Here is a 12,276-nt window from a genome sequence, read left to right on the forward strand (position 1 = left end):
TCCCAAAAGCCCACAAAGGGTATAGAACATGCCCCACCCCCTACCCCACCTGCCCCTCCCCTACACTGAGCGGCTATGGCTGGTGACCAACTAACACCCTCCAAATGCCGGAGTCACTTGGGCATCCTCTTTATTGTTCCCCAGGTGCCGGTGCAGACTCCCTGGGCTGAGTGACCAGGGCTCTGAGGGACAGGCGGCAGTCCCAGAGGCAGCAGGTGAGAAGGTGCATTCTGGCATAAAAAAAGTTTTTGGGAAAGGCTCCTGCATCTAGGAGTTGGCAGTGGCGAGAGGAATGGTGTGCACTTCTTAGCCAAAGACACTCTTGGCAGGTCCAGCTTTGGGCTTCTCAAAGACGGTCTCGGTGCCGGTCCGGGTGCCACTGAACACCGACGGGGCGGTGGAACCAGCTAGTTCTGTGGGCAGGATGGGAAGGTGTGGGCAGGGGCATTTGTGGGGAGCGCCCCCCTGCTCAGGAGCTCTGGACTCAGGAAAGGATGCTGGGACCCCTCCCCCCATCCCCCCTCCCACTGACACCTCCCCCCTCCACCCCCACTGCCCAGGAGGATACTCACCACACTCCCGCATGACCTGGTAGGTCTTGGACTTGATCTCCTGGTTCTTGGCCAGGTTCCCACGGGCCCCCTTCAGATCTTCCTCCTTCACGGGGGGGCGCTTCTTCTTGATGGGGGCCTCCTGAGCACCAGCCTTGGAGAGCCCAGAACCTCATCTTACAACCCGAGGCCTCAAGGGTGAAAGCCCTTTCCTACCTCACTGCCTTGGCCCTGAGACCCCTCTTCTCTGGTCACTGAACTCAAGCCGATTTAAGGCTGCACTCCTCTTCCAGGAAGCTCTCCCAACCGTGCTCCACCCCCACCTCCACGTCTCTCTCTACCTCCCCCACAGACCAGGAGCATGGGGACCATGGCTACTGTGGCCTGACACTGCCTGCCTGGCCAGGCTCAGGCCTGGGAACGAAGGGCAAAGGGGAAAGGGGCTGGTTTTGAGTGGAGTTTCCTTGGGTAAATTCCAAGATCTGCTCATTGGGTGGCAAGGGCCCCTCAGGGATTGTCTCTGTCTCCCCCAAACTGCCGGCATTTGCCTCGTGCGTTTTGGGGTGGGAATCTGGTGGAAGAATCAGATGCCCGTGAAGTCGGTCCGAAGTCAGCACCCACCCATGGAGCAGGTAGCAAGGAGAACTTCCACTTAGCATGCCTTAGCACTGACCTACAAGTCCATCCCTCTCCAGACTGGGGATATTCAGACTCAGTGCTTATCCTACCATTCAACCCCAGGCGCCCAGGAGTCTGAGGCCTCATTCCTTCTTAAGCCCTGGGGACAGGTGCAGGGAATTCCTGGTCCCTGAGTCTGGGCTGGGATTCTGCGGCAACACAGTACACCCCCTGCACCGAGATATATCCTGCTAGGGAGATGCCTGGGGGAAGTTATGAACCCACAGATCCCGCCTGGCGTGCACACACACACACACACACATGGCTACAAACGAGTCCTATGGTCAACTTCTTCACACACAAAGGCAGACACAAATTGAAGTATCATACATGTTGTCTCTACCCTGCTGACAAGCCACAGAACACCACCAAACCCAAGATAAATGGGGGTTTGCCGGCAAGCTGGGGCCCAGCGCTGCCCCTCCTGAGTCCCGGCCTCCCAGGGGCTCACAGAGCTTCTCGTTACGCCTGCAGTTCAGCTCAGGACACAACTGTCAGAGGTGACAGTGTCCAGCTGTCCATCCCCACCCCCCCGGCACCAACCCGGCCTGTGCCGGGTCCTCCTACCTGGGACATGGTGGGCGTTGTGCGAGAGCTGCTGCAAAGGCTCCCCTCTGGCAGGCAGAAGCCGGTGGAAGAGATCGGGGCAGCGCCAGCCCTCTGGGGCTTATATAGTCCACTTGCCTGTCCCGGAAAGCCACTCCCCTCCTCGATGGGCTTCCCGATGATTCAGGTCCGCACAGCCTGCAGCTTCAGAGTTTATTCTTAGAGATGATAGGGGCTCGCTGAGCACTGCTGCCTGGGGGGCCACAGCCCTGGTGGAAAAGGACAGCTGGGGAGACCCGGGGCCCTCGAGAACAGGTGCTCTTATGCAGGCGGGAGGTGCCAGGCCTGGCAGTGCGCAATGAGGATTTATGAGCGTGGGTCCTGGAATGTGTGTGGCAGCCTGAGCTGTCCACCTGGGAGAGTCCATCCCAATGGGGTGGGTGTCCCTGAGGGAAGGGAGGGCCCTGGGCTAGGCTGGACCGCTCTGAGCTTATTTTTCCCTCTCTTTTACCCTTCTATGGATTCCAGAGGAAAGAGACTTTCCATCCTGCATGGCAGCAGAGCAGAAGCTTCCTGTGTGTGACACTTGGGAGCACTTGCTCACAGTGAGCACAGCCCCCCATGGTTCACAGGTGAGCAGCTGAGGCTGTGAGAAGCTCGGGGAGCTGCTTCATCTGTGTTTTTGCCCTCTGCCTGGCTCCTAGTGCAAGGGTAGCAAAGGGACAAAAGGCGAGAGGTAAAGTGCCCAGAAAGGACCAGAAGAAAACCTGCTTTGTGGTAAGGGCACTGGTGAGTGTAGGCAGGGAAGGGCACAGAGCCTCTGACTGGGTGAGGTCACCCAAAGGTGCCTGGCCTGACATTTAGGTTGCTGAAAGCAGGTGGGCGAGATCCAAGCCCATTCCAGGCACTGAGCTGTGGAGAGAGGGACAGGCCCAAGGTCTCTCCTGAAGGCCATTTAGCTTTCTGCTAGCTCCTAATAGCCCATCCCTGAAGGGGAGACCCTCGGGGCGCAAGGCAGAACTCTCCACCTGAGATGGGTCTGGGGAGGGGATGTGGGTGGGAGGTTGGCCACATTCCAGCTCCTGGTCAGTGTGTGGTGGGGATTATTTTTATTCTTGGAGGCTCCATGTAGACAGAACCCTACCAGGCACTGACACTTGGTTATCCTGAATACCACTCCACTGCTGTCATGCCTCCAATCTCCCCCTCCAAGTCCCAGGAGGGCAATGAGAGGACGGCCAGGCTCCATCTGAGACCAGCGCTCAGGGGCACGGACCCAGGACTGCAAACGGGGCCGAAAGGCACCGAGGGTGGGCCCAGCCTGGGAAGGGTGCTTTGGCATTGCCCCCAATCCCACCACCCCAGCTGGCTCTGCCCAGAGAGGCACCTGCCTCCCAGCCCCGTGGCCTTGCTCCTCACCCCTCAACTTCCCAGTACTGCTTGCTCCTCAGGGGGAGGTAAAGCAGCTTTTACTCGCCTTAACAGGTAAGTGGAAAAGGCAAGAGTACTTTTAGCTTGTTCCCTTGGCAGATTCTAGCTCCGGTGTGTGTCACGAGGTGATGTAGGTTCATTCACACTTGGCTTCCTGGGGGAGAATCTTCTAACTCACTGGGCAAATCTTCTTGACCCCATTAAGCTGTTTCAACTCCAAAGAACACACAACCAACAGCCACAAGTGATGGGTTTTTTTTAAAAAAAATGTATTAAGATGTGAAACTTTATTGTAAACCATTGTACAATGTTAAGTACATCATCTTCCCTTTCATTTCAAAAATGGGTTTCTGTGAGTCATCACTGATTAAACACCCCCACCAGAAGGGCAGTGGAAATAGGCCATGGTTTGCTCACATTGGTCTGAGTTCTAAGAAACATCATGAAAAGAGAAATCAAATGAAACCAACCCACCCACCCAGCCAGGAGCTCAAGGAGCTGACAGCCATTGGACCAGAAGTCCCTCACCAAGAGCAAAGCCCTTCAGAGCTGCCAGTGCCGCACAGGGCAAAGCAGAGAGCTCTCCACTCCTGGCTGGAAGTGTGTGCAACATCTCAACGCCAACCCTACACCCTACAAGGTGGCTGCTTTGGCCAATGAGAAGTTCCTAGAGCCGTCTACGTTGGCCTGGCTGTGAAAAGGCCAGTGAGTTGTTGTCTGGAGGCCAGAGTGGGCTCCTGGACAGCTGACAGACGGGGCCTCTGTGCTGCAGGCCACAGGACTACACTGCCTAGGATTTGAGCCTTATCTTTTCCCTTTAAAGGCATGATAGGACAATACTCGCCTAGGACTCCCTGTTGCCAGGAAGGGGCATGAGTTAAAGCTTGAGGCAGGAGGCTACCAGCATACCTGTAGGTTAACTAATGGGCCATGGGCCCTTATCTCGAAGGTCTTCTGAGCAGACCAAGAAGCCACTGCTGCCCAGGATCTCACCAACATCCCCCTTTGCCACTGTCCACATGCCACTGACAACAAAAGGAAATAAGGCCAACAATGATTCCTTCCATTGAGATGTGACAGTTTTACCTCATCAGGTTATTTCCATCAGTTACAAGAAACTTGTTCATGACCTTGACTTATAAGCTTTCATCATGCATGGCTTGGCCAAGGTCCACGCTTGGACAGATCAGATGGATAGCACACAATGTCCAGTTGGTGTCTCATGGTTTCTCAAGCACAGTGACACTTGCCATGTGGCTGGGTAAAGAGCTGTACCTCGTAAGGCACCTTGGGGCAGGTGGAGAGGAGACTCATCCCAGGGAGGGAGGGAGGACAGCTCAGGGGAAGTTCTGACCATGGCCCTCTGCATCTGGTCTCTCCTGGGACAGTGTACCACAGAAAAACCCCCAGTGACTGCAGGAAACACTCCAGGGAATACAAACTCTGTGTGTGTGTGTGTGTGTGTGTGTGTGTGTGTGTGTGTGTGTCTGTGTGTTATACACCCATGCACACACACACACAGGAAGATAAGGCCAAACAGGAAAGCCCACACTGTCCAGTCCCACACACCACAAGGCCCTCTATGATTAGACACTCATCCCCTAGTCAGCTAGCTCTATGACTGCGGCTCAGAGACTAAAGCCCTTATTGAAAATCAGGATACAGGGAAAAACCACCACTCACTCTCCACCACTTTGTCCCCCAAACCCCACTGCCCAGCAGGCACTGGGAAGGGCCTTCGGAAGAGCAGATTGTCGAGGCTTACATAACCCCTACTTTCCATCTTTCATGGACTATGTCTCTCCACTCGCGGTGCCTGGAGCTTAAGGCTGAAAGCACATCTCTGATTCTGAGCTCAGTAAGGTGCAGGAAACAGCGATGGGCACAGGTTGTTCAGACAAAATGAAACAGAAGGGAAAAGTACAGGGAGCCAGCAATGCCACGAGGGGCTGATGTGCAGCAGGCACAGCGTTAGTTCTGGTCTTCCCCAGCACCGATTCTCCAGGGCAGACACCTCACCGTGGCCAGGGACGGGAGGGGGTTAACAGCCTAAATGAGGGCAGAAGCGGACACAGCCTCTAGTCTTGCACGCAATCTTGCCTCCTGCGGCAGATGCCCACTTTTGCAGAGTCGCTGCTCACGGCAGTGACAGGTCCCAGTTCCTCTCAGCCCTCTGGGTCCAGACTCCTACAGGAAGAAGGGCTGAGCAGCCCACTCCCCCTGCCCTGCCCATGGGTGGGATGTGAAAGGTGAGGCAGGCCCAGGGCTTAACAGTTTGGCTCCCACGCTACAATTCAGACCCAATCTACGTAAGGGCAGCACTTTTGTATGTAGGTCTAAAAGGAAGGTTCTGGACCAGGTGGCCTCTCTGCACCTGTCTCACTTCCAGCTTCCACCTTAGTGGTGTAGTTATCTATTCCTTAACTTCTGTGGCTGCCTCTGGGCTGCGACAAAACCCTGGCTGCTCCACCGTGCTGCTTCCACAGCAGGGCAAGTGCCCAGGCCAACCCATTCCACTGTGGTCAGCAGACTCCTAAAGCTACGGGGGCCTGTGGCCATGCTGAGGAGTGGGGCCGCTCCCCAGGGAGGGCACATGGGCTTAGAAGCACCTCGCCTACCTGTGGAGGCAGATGGTAAGCTCTTGCACCTCAACCTGCCCCGTCCCCAGCTGCCCTGTATCTTTGAAGGACGTGAGAAACAGGATCACTGGGCAGGCAGGGGCTCCTCAGACTATTGTGCAAAACAAGGGGATGCAGTAAGACAACAGGCAGAGGGCAGCCTGAGGGGAAGTTCCTGGGGCTGGTCCAGCAGCTGGTTCTGAAGGCTGCACCAGTGGGAGGCAAGGAGGCCCAGACTGAATTTTAAACTACAGATTTGGAGGCTCTGAAGAGAGACAGGGAACACACAGGGCTGGCCTCGAGGTCTCAGTTTCTCTGGACACAGACCTCTTAGGCTCCTTTCTTGATCACATTTAACTAAAACCTCTACCTGCCAGCAGAAAAACCAAGCCACTGGACAGAGCACTTCCTGTCCCACACGCACCGGGGCCCTAGATCGACCTTCAGACCAGCTGCCTCCCAGTCAGGCCTGCCCTACACAGACTCACTGGGTTTGTTCCTTTCAGATAAGGCTTCACCTCCCTTCCTGCTGAGACCATTTACCTCATCTTATCGCAGATTGCCTACAAATATTCCAAATTAACAAAACTCTTGACTTTTTCTTCCCACCAGTTCACATCTCATGGAAGGCAAACAAACCCATTTCTTTGGGGATTAAAAAGAGTTTTTAAATACAATAGTATGAAAATATAACTTAAAAATATAAAAGTCAACAGCGTACGGAAGACTTAAAAAATCTATGTTTTGCCCATTAGTCCCATAGGAAATAAACACATACTCAAAAAACATTAACACTGTGACAGCTCATAAAACCGGCTTTAGAAATCAGTAGTTACAAAGCCATTTCGAGTAAGAAAGCATTGCGGTTCCAACTTGGTCAATGAGTGACTTTTAGCCCCAAACGTGTTATGTGTCCACGCGCCCAGAGCCTTGCGGAAAGGTTCTGCCCACAGCCTGTGTGTGTGCGTGTTTCCCTCCTCGATGCCACCCAGCCAGACACAGGACGGGGCTTCTGGGTCCCTCACAACACCGTCTGGGACAACGACAGACAGACAAAATGCCTCGCTTGCATATTTGGTCAGTGTTTGTAGTGCAACTGAGTGGGAGCCTCCGGCTGCCGCAAACCCCTCGGCACCGGCCCGTCCTCCCTCTGTCGAGTCACAGTAGTCTGGGAGCGGGCGGAGACGGCAAGAGGGGCGGAGGTAGAAGAGGAAGGGCAGGGAGGAGGGAAGGAAGGACCCGGCAGCCGGCTGGGCCCCCAAACCTGACCCCAGCGCAGGAGTGTGTCACACGGGCAGCCCGAAGCGGTACTTCTTCTTCTTCGCGGGCTTTAGGGGGGTCAGTCTGCGCAGGTCTTCCTCTACGTCAGACTCCTCCATCTCGTCATCGGCCGAGATCAGGATCTGAGGCGGGGGGCGGGGGAGGCACGGTCTGCGTCACCACCAGCGGTGCCTTCTTCCTTTGCCCTCCCTCCACCCAGCACCAGGGTGCCTACCCCTGTAGGAGGCCTCTGGTCTCGTGTTTCTTGAGGAAAGGGTGATGGGAGGCCCCTTTACAGAGTGAGACCACCCCAGACTTCACTTACTCTCAGGATATTCACGGGCTACTGAAACCAGCATCGAGTTGACATACCCGCCTCTCTGGGGTGCTCCCCACTTCTCCATCCAACCTCCGGCTGGAACGGAACCCCAGTCAGAGCAAACTCAGCAAGGACCCACAACCTAAGGTCATCCTGGCAAAAAAGCCCAATCTTGACCAGGGGCATCACAGGTCTTTGAAATTGCCTTCAATACAGCAAAAACAAACAAAAGGGTCCCCTTTCTCAAGAGGAAAAGAAAACATCTGTGGAGCACATACGAGGCAGGTGGGTTTCAGAGCAGCTGCTTTAAGCCAAATTTGTAACTTGTGAAGACAAAAGGAGCCCTTCACTCTTCTGAATCCCTGGAATGACTCGGCCACGGAGCAAGGGCATCCAGGGCAAACTCACTCACTGCCAACCTGCCACACCACTTGCCTGGCTCCGCAGACCTCTGGGCACCACAGAAGGACAGGGACAGTTGCAGCTGTACAGGGGACCATGAGCTCATGCTCTCCCGGGGGCAGGATGGGGACATCACCTCTTCCTGGACCACTCCCTTGGTGGCTCCCAGATTAAACCTTCTCTCTGGCTCCCGACTGCCTGTACATGTGCGCCCCAATCACAAAGCACCTTGCCTGTCTCACCGAGACCTTTGCCTATACCTCATTTCTTGTCATCCCATCCTACCCTGAGGAACACAGGCCACTCTGGCCGTGATGGATTTCACATTGCCCAGATGCCACACCACATGAGCACGACTGCTCATGAGTCATTGCTTCTGCCTGTAGTGCTGTTTGTCATTCACCCAATGTTCACTAGGCTCTTACAACACGACAGGCCCCGGGTCAGATCCTAGGCACCCCTAGAGAAGACATGGGCTTACCCTCTGTCCTGCTCTTCTACCCAGCTTCCAAAACTCCCTCCAGGATGCCCCCAGGAGTTAAACAGACTGTTCCAGGGTCCTCACAGGGCTTTTGTTAACACCTCAATCTCAAAACGATCAGTCTTACAGAGAGCTCTTCAGGCACGTTCACCTCATGCAGTCTGAAGGTCTCTCAGGGAAGATGTCACCTCAGCCATTTCTGTAGCCCCACCCTGGGGGCTGACAAGGCCCTTTCAGGAGGCAGCCTTGGCCTCACCCTGCAGCACACAGAAGTGCAGGCTGCCCAGGGAGTGTAACTTTGCCTCCATGCTCCTAGTTATGACCACCAGTCTCCTCCAAGTCCAAACCCTTGAACGTAGGAAACCTGAAAATATGGGAAGGTGAGGTTCCCTGGGAAGGTCTGGCTACCCCTACGTTTTAGACTTTTCTAGTGGGCTCAGCCAACACTTCCGCTGCTCTGTAGTGGTGGGCAGGGATTCAAACACCTGAATGCTTAAAGGTCAATGATCAGGCTCAGGAGTGTCTGTGCCAGCTTCCCTGGAAGGAAAAGCAGGGAAAGGCAGCCCCTCCCTTCCCTGTCTTCCTCCATTGGAGGGATTGGGGAGGGACTGTCGGAGCCCTCACCACACTGGGTGCTCCACCTTCCTGCCCTGGGAAGGCCAGGGGCTGTAGGGATGGGTCCCTGCCAGATGGAGCTGTCAGCCTCTTCTCCCTCCCCGTGGCTAGTGCTGAGAGGACCAGATGCAAACAGAGACCAGAGACCTCCCTGGGTCGGGTGGTAGCACGGGGGCTCAGCCCTACCTCAGACTCTGACTCCTCATGGGATGCAGCCCTTCGGTAGCGGACCTTACTCCCATTCCTCGAGTCCTGGTTGGCTCCCCTTTCTTCTAGTTTAGCTTTCGTCCTCCCCTTTCTCATGAGGAAATTGTCCACTACCCAGAACATCAAAGCCTGTGGGGAGGGAACCTGAGCGTTACTCCGGGATAAGCCATTTGTGAAAGCAGAGCAGACCCCATTGGCATGCCTCCTACCTGCTCCAGATTATGTCCAGGACAAGGGGAAGGAAACCCTCATCCAGTCCCCCTGCTCTCTTTCACAAGCTTTCAAAGAGACACCCACTCTCCACTTCCTTTGTTTCTACTTTCTTATCAGAGAACCGGCAAGAAAGCCCTGGCCCTCTTCACCCCGAGTGGTGGTGACTGATGGGGACAGCCTGCCTTGAGCCTTTGCCTTAGCCACTAACAAGGTCTCTGGGCTCCTGGTTGGGGCTCCTTCCACGGGCTGAGTGGCTGGTCTGCATCGTCGGCCACGTCTGTCAGCCCCAGGTGCCTGTAGCATTTCTTCTCACTGTTTCCTAATTCTAGCCAGTGTGCTTGTGAGTTTCTCTTGGAGCTCTGTGTAAACGACAGGGATAGAAGCCTGGCATCCTGATCTAGAAATCCTTGTCATGCATGTGGTGGGCCTCGGTGGTGGGAGGTCCCCTGGCAGGGAGGGCAAGACAGTTCCCGGGACGCTCCATCTTGCACAGGGGGCCTGGAGCATGGGGTGTGCCTGTTGAGAAAGCAATCCTGCCATCTTCATGTCTGGAGTGGGGGTGGGGAGAGGGCAAATGCTCACACAGAGGGACGTGGGGGCCAAAAGGGGCTTTCTCTGTCAGACTCTGAACTGTGAATGCGACACTGGAAGGCAGAAAGCACGTGGGGGTAGGAAAATGCAACATGGCACTGACATTGACAAAGAAGGGGACGATCAGCATGACGATGGCCAGTTTCAGGTCTGGGTTTTCAATGGGATTCAACAGGGCCACCTGTAAAGAGAAGCAGACTCCGTGAGGTAGGGAGACACGACAGGGAAGGCACCTGAGGGTGGGGGTGGCTGCAGGGGTCAATCCATGAGGCCCTGAGCAGGGCGGCATAGCTTAGACCACAGTCCCCCAAACTCTGATGGGTAGAGCACCTCACGCCCAGGGCTGCACAGGCCGTCCCGAAGTGTGACTGCTAACAAGGCAGGCCAGGGAAAGCACTTGGAGCAGTTAGGGCTTTCACAGCTTGCCCAGGGCTGTGGACTCAGGAAATGTAGTGGGCTTACAACCACACACCAGGAGGCATGGAGGGTGGGGAGGCTTTGGGGAGATAGAGGGAGCGAGGTCAGTGGATGCTCATTACAGACACTAGCAATGAGGTGCCAGGCCACTTTCTTACAGAAGTCCTGCACCCCAACCACCTCCCAAAGGACAACAGCTCTGAAAAGCCTTGGTTTATTTTCTTAAAAAATAAAAAGCAGATACAAATAAAACCAAAGGAAAGCCAAGTTCTGAGCTACTTGTTTCCGAAGGCTCTTTGGCTGGTTTCATGTGGCCACATGGAGGAAATGGGCACTGGGGCCAGAGGGCAAAGCCAAGGGAACCCTGGGAACAACGTGCAACCAGGAGCTTCCTGTGCCACCAAAGGGCTCAATTAAACCACTGGCAAAGACGGGTGCGTGAGGACATGTGCAGATGTAGAGAACACCCTCCTGAGGGTTGCAGTCATGAGGCCTAAAGACCGCATCAGCCAGTAAGCAATCCGAGGGCAGGGACTCTTACTTCCATTACGTATCCCAAAGCTTAACCTAGAGCAGACGTTTGCGTGATCCAAGGAGATGGAGGCTAAGTGGAAAAACAAGCTCCTGCTCTCGACAGGAGGCCCTATCACGTGGAATCCAGGCTGCATTCATGCAGGCAAGAAAGAAGGAAACAACAAATTTGGTTTTCTAATAAGGTTGGGAATGTGTGGGAGGTAGGGGAAAAAGTACCACCTTGCTTGGTGTCCCAAGGAGCTGGTAGAGAAGGGACAAGAGGCAAACCTTTTTCCACTGAAGTATGAGGAGGACGATGAAGACGACAGACTTCTCAAAAATCATGATCACGATGTAAAGAGCACACTGCCCAACCCAGGCTCCACACTGCAGAGGGTCTCCTGTGGGGACAGTGGGTGTGCAGTCATGTGGGGCCCGGACACCACACCTCTGTCCCGTACCCACGCTCCTGTGAGCCCTCACGCCTCCAGCTCACACCAGAATGCTGGCTCTAAAGCCACTTAATGAGCCCTGAAAGCACCAAGAATCACTTCAGTGCAAGTAGACAAATGTGAGTGTTTTAGACAAAATCAGAGAATTCCTAATTTGGAGATACCAGCGTGGCATTTCTTTCAAGAGATTCTAAGATATAATTAAAAAAACTAAAGTTAGTAAGTGCTCCCTGCTGGGGCTCGGAGAGCTGGCTCTTTTTGTCCACTGGCAGAGCTGTGTGAAGCAAGACTGCTATTATTATCCGTTGTTGATTTTTCCAGTGACTGTGGTGCCACCCATCCTTTCCTCCATCTGTGGGCTGGCTGATGTTTGTGACTGCGATGGCAGCAGATAACCTCTTTGCTCATCTGCTACCCCCACCTACCCTCCCCGGCTGTCCCTGCCGCCCTCAGCCCTGAAGGCAGAATTCGGACTGGAGGCATTCTGATTCTGTCTACACAGGGCAGCCCAAGACAGCTTTGGCTGGGGACAAAGAAGAAAAGTGGGCAGCCCTCACAGCAAGGGGGCAGCAGTGAGGGGCTGTGCCTTGGGGCTGTGCCAAGGGTCCATCTGTGATCCCATCAGTCACCGTGTTTGAGAAATGGAGAAATCCCAACAGTCCAAGCTGGGGTACACGCAGGCCCTGGAGGGCCTCCAGAATGTTTCAACAGGGACTAGAAGGAAGCGTGGAGGACCAGTCCCAGGGAAGGATCTGTATCCTCAGGGACAGGCAGAACCCACAGGATGGGCCTCCCAGGGAGCCACACATGCCTCCCCAAAGTGGGAGACGCAGGGAGAGTGCGGTGGGGTCCCCCGGGGCCGGCTCTGGGAGCTCTGCTGCACTTGTATGACCACCGCTGACCAGAAGAGCAGGGTAGACGGTAGCTTTTCAGGGGAGGCAAAGGCCCTAATATAGGCAGTGAGAAGAGAACGTGACCCAGA

General features: G+C 54.9%; 2 protein-coding genes across 4 annotated transcripts in view; both read right to left on the bottom strand.

The window, feature by feature from the left end:
• Positions 1 to 12,276, bottom strand: part of STIMATE (STIM activating enhancer) — a 60,474-nt gene that overhangs the window by 3,724 nt on the left and 44,474 nt on the right. The window contains exons 5-8 of one of the 3 annotated variants that reach the window (XR_007150463.1): positions 11,131 to 11,243; positions 10,016 to 10,093; positions 9,088 to 9,237; positions 5,738 to 7,227 (exon numbers count right to left, since the gene is read on the bottom strand). Coding sequence is in view for 2 of the 3 variants with exons in the window: in XM_047850725.1 (XP_047706681.1) it covers positions 9,719 to 10,093; positions 11,131 to 11,243 (488 nt within the window). In the remaining variant the exon portion in view is untranslated. The other 2 variants (XM_047850726.1, XM_047850725.1) reach the window with 2 other exon arrangements.
• Positions 114 to 3,329, bottom strand: MUSTN1 (musculoskeletal, embryonic nuclear protein 1). Its single transcript, XM_047850727.1, has 3 exons — positions 1,797 to 3,329; positions 573 to 705; positions 114 to 413 (listed from the first exon to the last, which is right to left on the bottom strand). Exons 1-3 carry the CDS (start codon positions 1,803 to 1,805, stop codon positions 307 to 309), a joined length of 249 nt encoding a protein of 82 aa, XP_047706683.1. The 5' UTR covers positions 1,806 to 3,329; the 3' UTR covers positions 114 to 306.

This window comes from Prionailurus viverrinus, chromosome A2, assembly GCF_022837055.1.
Source record: "Prionailurus viverrinus isolate Anna chromosome A2, UM_Priviv_1.0, whole genome shotgun sequence".
Classification (NCBI taxonomy): domain Eukaryota; kingdom Metazoa; phylum Chordata; class Mammalia; order Carnivora; family Felidae; genus Prionailurus; species Prionailurus viverrinus.